Genomic DNA, 4,589 nt, shown 5'->3' on the forward strand with positions numbered 1-4,589 from the left:
AAGGGGCCAAAGGACCCTCCTTTCATTCATTTCTTCTCTCCCATCAGAAAATGCGCCTTCTCTCTGTTCTTCCTTTGGTTTTGCATTGTAGATAGAGAAATAGGCATCATTTATTGTTTAGTCTGTCTCCAAGGCAAGGTTTAATCGCCTAGGAGAGAGAGAGAACCCTTTAGACAATGACTTTGGGGTGGGGGCGATCAATCCATCTAAACCCTGAAATGGTGCGGAAGTCACCTGGCAATCTCGTCGGAAAACGGGAATTGTGGTGCTATCAGTTCTGGGTTGAGTTCGCATTGGTGTAGGGTTCATGCTTATTAGGAAAAGTTGATGTTTTTTTGTTTCCTTCTGGGTTATAAAAGAAAGGTATTTTGTCATCCAAAGATGATAGGTGTCTTGAAGCGGTTGGATCCTCTCAAGGTCACAGGGCTTCAAAATAATAAAAGAAAAGTAGAAAAAAATGCAGAAAGGGGGCCTAATGTGAGAATGGTATTTTATTGCATTTGCATTTCAGTTTACAAAATCTGGTTGTGTTCTGCTATTTTGTTTTATCTTTCCTCATCCCAAACAGTAACAGTGGCTGGCGACATAAATCGGAATAGAATTTTTTTTAAAAAAAAAAAGAGAAAAGAACAGAGAGAGATCCGAAGCCCAACAGGTGGGGTAGGAAGGCAGATAAAGCAGTAACTATTGTGGGCCAAACCCAATATTAGTGTAGGCCCATCACTCAATGATTGGGCCGATGTTGAGTGATTTATTTCTTTTTTTTTTTTTTACCCCCTTGATATGGAAATGGTGGTGATATATAATATTAACGTTGATTCGTGGTGGTGTACTGACAGAGGCAAGCACCGCCGCAACTGATGGAGGGCTACGACCGCCGCCGAAGACCGGAGAGATTGTCGTCGGAGCGTCCTTCACCGCCAAGAGAGTCGAAGAGAAGTCAACACGACCGTCGTCTGGACGAGCGTGATCGTGAAAGGCCTCGTCACCACGAGCGACGGGATGACGACAGGAATCGGAGAGAGGGAGAGCAGAGGCGGTCGAAGGCGAGTAGATCAGAGGCGGAGATGAATCATAAGTCTAGCGTATTCGCTCGTATAAGCTACCCGGAGGAAGAGGCGTCTAGCAAACGGCGGAAGCAATCTTCGTCGGCAGCGGCAGTGGGTCACAGTAGGAAGGAGACGGAGTCTGGGGAATCGAGCGATGAGGATAGGCATTTCAAGAGGAGATCATCCAAGGGAGATAGATCGCGCGCTTGATCTTTGATGTTTGATTATATATATGGATGGGTTTTTTTTACTAAGAACGGAATGATAATGTATGCCTGGAATTATCTCTCTCTCTCTTTTTTTTTCTTCTTCTTTTGAGTACTTCAAAAAATAAAAGAAACCTTATTACGAGATTTTTGGAGTTATGGTTGGTTCATTTATAATAAGATTTTAAAAAGGAGCCTTGTTGGTTTATATTTTGTTGGTAAAGTATCTAATAAGTAGTAATTTTAAATAAAAACGGAAAAAAAACACTTCTTATATATATATATATTGATAAAATTGCATTTTTATTCGAAATCAATGTGGATTCGTAAAAGATAAAAACATGAGCGGGTTGGGCTTGGTAGAAATAAAATCCTCTCATTACTTGAGAATGTTAAGTAGGTGACGTGTATTATGGGCCATGGCCTGTTTGAACGGGCAAGGCCCTATCCATTCCATCCAACGAATCAGCCTTTTTCCTATATCGAACGCCTCGTAGTCTGCCACGTGTCTCGTTGAATCCCTTTTGTTTATTTATTTTTACCTCCAAAAAATTTACGAGTTTAAAAATGAAAAACTCGTTCCTTCTCTCTCCTCTCCGTCTTCCTGTTCGCCGGAACCCTAGACTGTCCTCCGGGAATTTAAATTTTCCGGTGAGTTTTTCTCCTTTTCTGTCATTTCACTCAGTTGTGCGTAGGCTAACTCGTCTAGGGTTTTGGATTCTTACGGGTTCATTTGGAAATTTTCAACTGAACCCGAGGGGGAGAGTATTGACGCGCCTGTTGTATTGTTACTCGGAGCAGTAGAAGAACTTGCGATTGGGTATGAGTTGAGGTGCTATACCCAGGATTTCGTCGCCGAATGGAGGGAGGTATTGTCTCTACTTACTCTTCTTCCTGTACTTATCAATTCCTGTTGGTTACTCGACGCGACGTGAATTTATACGTTTGCTCGTTTAATTTTTGTACTCATTGGAGTTATTAAAGTGGGTATTAGATTTTTTTTGGGGGTCTCCGTAGAAGGTGGCTTGCCTATGTACGGGTCGATTTTTTTCTGCTCCTGAACTTTTGGTGTTAGTTCTTTTATCTTGATGTCCAGCAATGTATTTTCAGGTGTTTTCTAGTGTGACACGTAGATTTCTGTTGCAATTTTTTGGCACCTATTTCTAGCCATAGTCTTATTATACTGAATCCTTTCAAATTTGGAGACAGAGTCTGCTGATTTTTCTGTTATCTGATGTACTATTGTTTTCATTATTGCAGGAATAAACCCATGGATTATGATGACATCGAGTTTCAAAGCCAGAATCTTCATTTAGCTGGTGAAACTAACAATAAATACCCGCCTGTGTTGCAGCCTTATGCTCTTCCGAAGTTTGATTTTGATGACAGCCTCAATGGGAATCTGAGATTTGACAGTTTTGTCGAAACTGAGGTTTTTCTTGGTACTGAGGGTAACGAAGCTAATAACTGGATCGAGGAATTCTCCCAAAGGAATAGTGGTGTGGTGTTTAGTTCAAGTGCATCAGAGTCTTGTGCCATTTCACGGCACAATAATGTTTGGTCGGAGGCTACATCGACAGAATCTGTTGAAATGCTTTTGAAGTCAGTTGGGCAGGATGAAATAATGGCAAGAGAAGATACTGTTAACAAATCTGACATTTGTAATGTACTAGGTTGCATAGAGCAAATGGAGCCCAGTGAGACTTGTGGTGAGAAGGGTCTTTCCATAGTTGAAGCAGTGAACTTGCAACCCAACCCATCTTTTGATGAGACTCCTGGTGAGTCATCTGTTTCGCTTGAAGATGTTGGACTGGAACAGCCCTTGGTTAAAGATGCCTTACCAAATGTTGCACATGAATTATCTATGGAGGGCAGTGGTTCCATCCAGGCCTCTGGAACTGGTACTGGAGAGGTTGCTGTTACTCTGAGCTCACAGAATGGCCCTGGAGATGCAGAAAAGATGTTTGCTGAACAAGATAAGATGGTCTCTGAGACAACTGAATGCCTTCTTGACAAAAGGGAGCATGAAGTTTCTTCAGATTCAAGGATGGAAAATGATCGTAGAGATGGATCTGTGCAGAATAGTATTACTTCTATTAGTGAGTTGAATACTCAGAAGACTTCGCATCTGGAGAATTTCAATGAGAAAAATAATATCAGTGTCAGTATGCAGAGTAGCAGTTATACTCCTGAAGATTTGAACAGAGATGGAAAGTCGGTTTCGGTTGATTCTCCTATTAATAGTCATGTGATCTCATCTTCTAAACGGGAAAATGTGGAAGCAAAAAATGTTGGTAATATGGCAAAGCCTGATTTGATGCCATCTGAACTATCTGATTTCCCAGTGTCCGAAAGAAGCCAAAGTCCGGCAGTTCTTGAGGCTGGTGGACTAGATGTTTTGGGCTCGTTTAATGATTCGGAGGCACAATGCCAATATATCCCTGTCAGTGGTTCTCATGCTAGTAGAACTATCGAGATATCTGTTGATCTATCTGGGAAGGTAATGAGTGGTGAAAATATACCTGCTGAGGAAAAGCCTGAGTTGCTGAGTCATAAGAATTTAGAAACCGTTGCAAATGAGTGTGAATCTTCTTTCTGGACTGAGAGACCTACACATAGTCATCAAGTCGAAACTTCTGAGGCTGTCCGTACTTCACCCGTTGACATGATGGATGAATCAGGCAAAACTGTTCGTGTAGATGGAGTCTCTTGTAAGAGTGCCGATAGTGAAGGCAGTTTTGAGCAGAGAACAGATTTGGATTCCAATGTTTGTGATGTAGACTGTGATGACCGTAGTCCCCAAATTGTATCTGAAAGAACTGCGTTCGAGTCCCTTGATAATACTTCAGGAGCCTCTGCCTTCAAGCTAACAAAATCAAAATCTCAGTCTGATACAATTCCAGGTGACATGTCAATTATGTTGTTATCTAGTCCTTTTGCTTTCTCATTCTTTTGGCACTTTTTTCCTGCTCCTCTGTCCACCCAGTGTTACTGTGACTGCTGCTTGCTGCAGATGATGTAGCGATTAGTCCTTTTCGTGTTTCCTAAATTTTGTGTTTTTTATATATATATGCTCTCCACAGCGACTATAGTTGATGAGCAAAAATGTCAAGCATTATCTCTCAATGTCAACGTGTCAAAACATCTCAACAATGACGAAAGGCCTGCTGCAAGTGTTGCCTCATTGGCAGGTTTACCAATTCCGGAAACATCCTCTGATGTGACCGAGAAAGGCTATGTTTCTGAATCTGAGAAGGTTTCATCTTGTGAACCTGAAAATGGTCAAACTCTTTCACCTGCTAAGGTTATCCAGGTATCGGCCCTAACAACATGT

The 4,589-nt window shown here is 41.6% G+C and overlaps 2 protein-coding genes across 7 annotated transcripts in view; both read left to right on the plus strand.

Annotated features, from left to right (window-relative positions):
• Window positions 1-1,402, plus strand: part of LOC104798367 (E3 ubiquitin-protein ligase RBBP6) — a 7,271-nt gene extending 5,869 nt beyond the window's left edge. The window contains exon 17 of the mRNA XM_010520418.2: window positions 840-1,402. Coding sequence (XP_010518720.1) covers window positions 840-1,259 — 420 coding nt within the window. The 3' untranslated portion in view covers window positions 1,260-1,402. The remainder of the gene's footprint in view (window positions 1-839) is intronic.
• Window positions 1,403-1,824: 422 nt separating this feature from the next.
• Window positions 1,825-4,589, plus strand: part of LOC104798370 — a 10,162-nt gene continuing 7,397 nt past the window's right edge. For 4 of the 6 annotated variants that reach the window (XR_769431.1, XR_769430.1, XM_010520422.1 and 1 more), the window contains exons 1-3: window positions 1,831-2,124; window positions 2,516-4,158; window positions 4,339-4,545. Coding sequence is in view for 4 of the 6 variants with exons in the window: in XM_010520422.1 (XP_010518724.1) it covers window positions 2,526-4,158; window positions 4,339-4,545 (1,840 nt within the window). In the remaining 2 variants the exon portion in view is untranslated. Of the gene's footprint in view, window positions 2,125-2,515; window positions 4,159-4,338; window positions 4,546-4,589 lie in introns of all 6 variants that reach the window. The other 2 variants (XM_010520423.1, XM_010520424.2) reach the window with 2 other exon arrangements.

Source organism: Tarenaya hassleriana, unplaced genomic scaffold (genome assembly GCF_000463585.1).
Source record: "Tarenaya hassleriana unplaced genomic scaffold, ASM46358v1 Cleome53, whole genome shotgun sequence".
NCBI classification, from domain to species: Eukaryota; Viridiplantae; Streptophyta; class Magnoliopsida; order Brassicales; family Cleomaceae; genus Tarenaya; species Tarenaya hassleriana.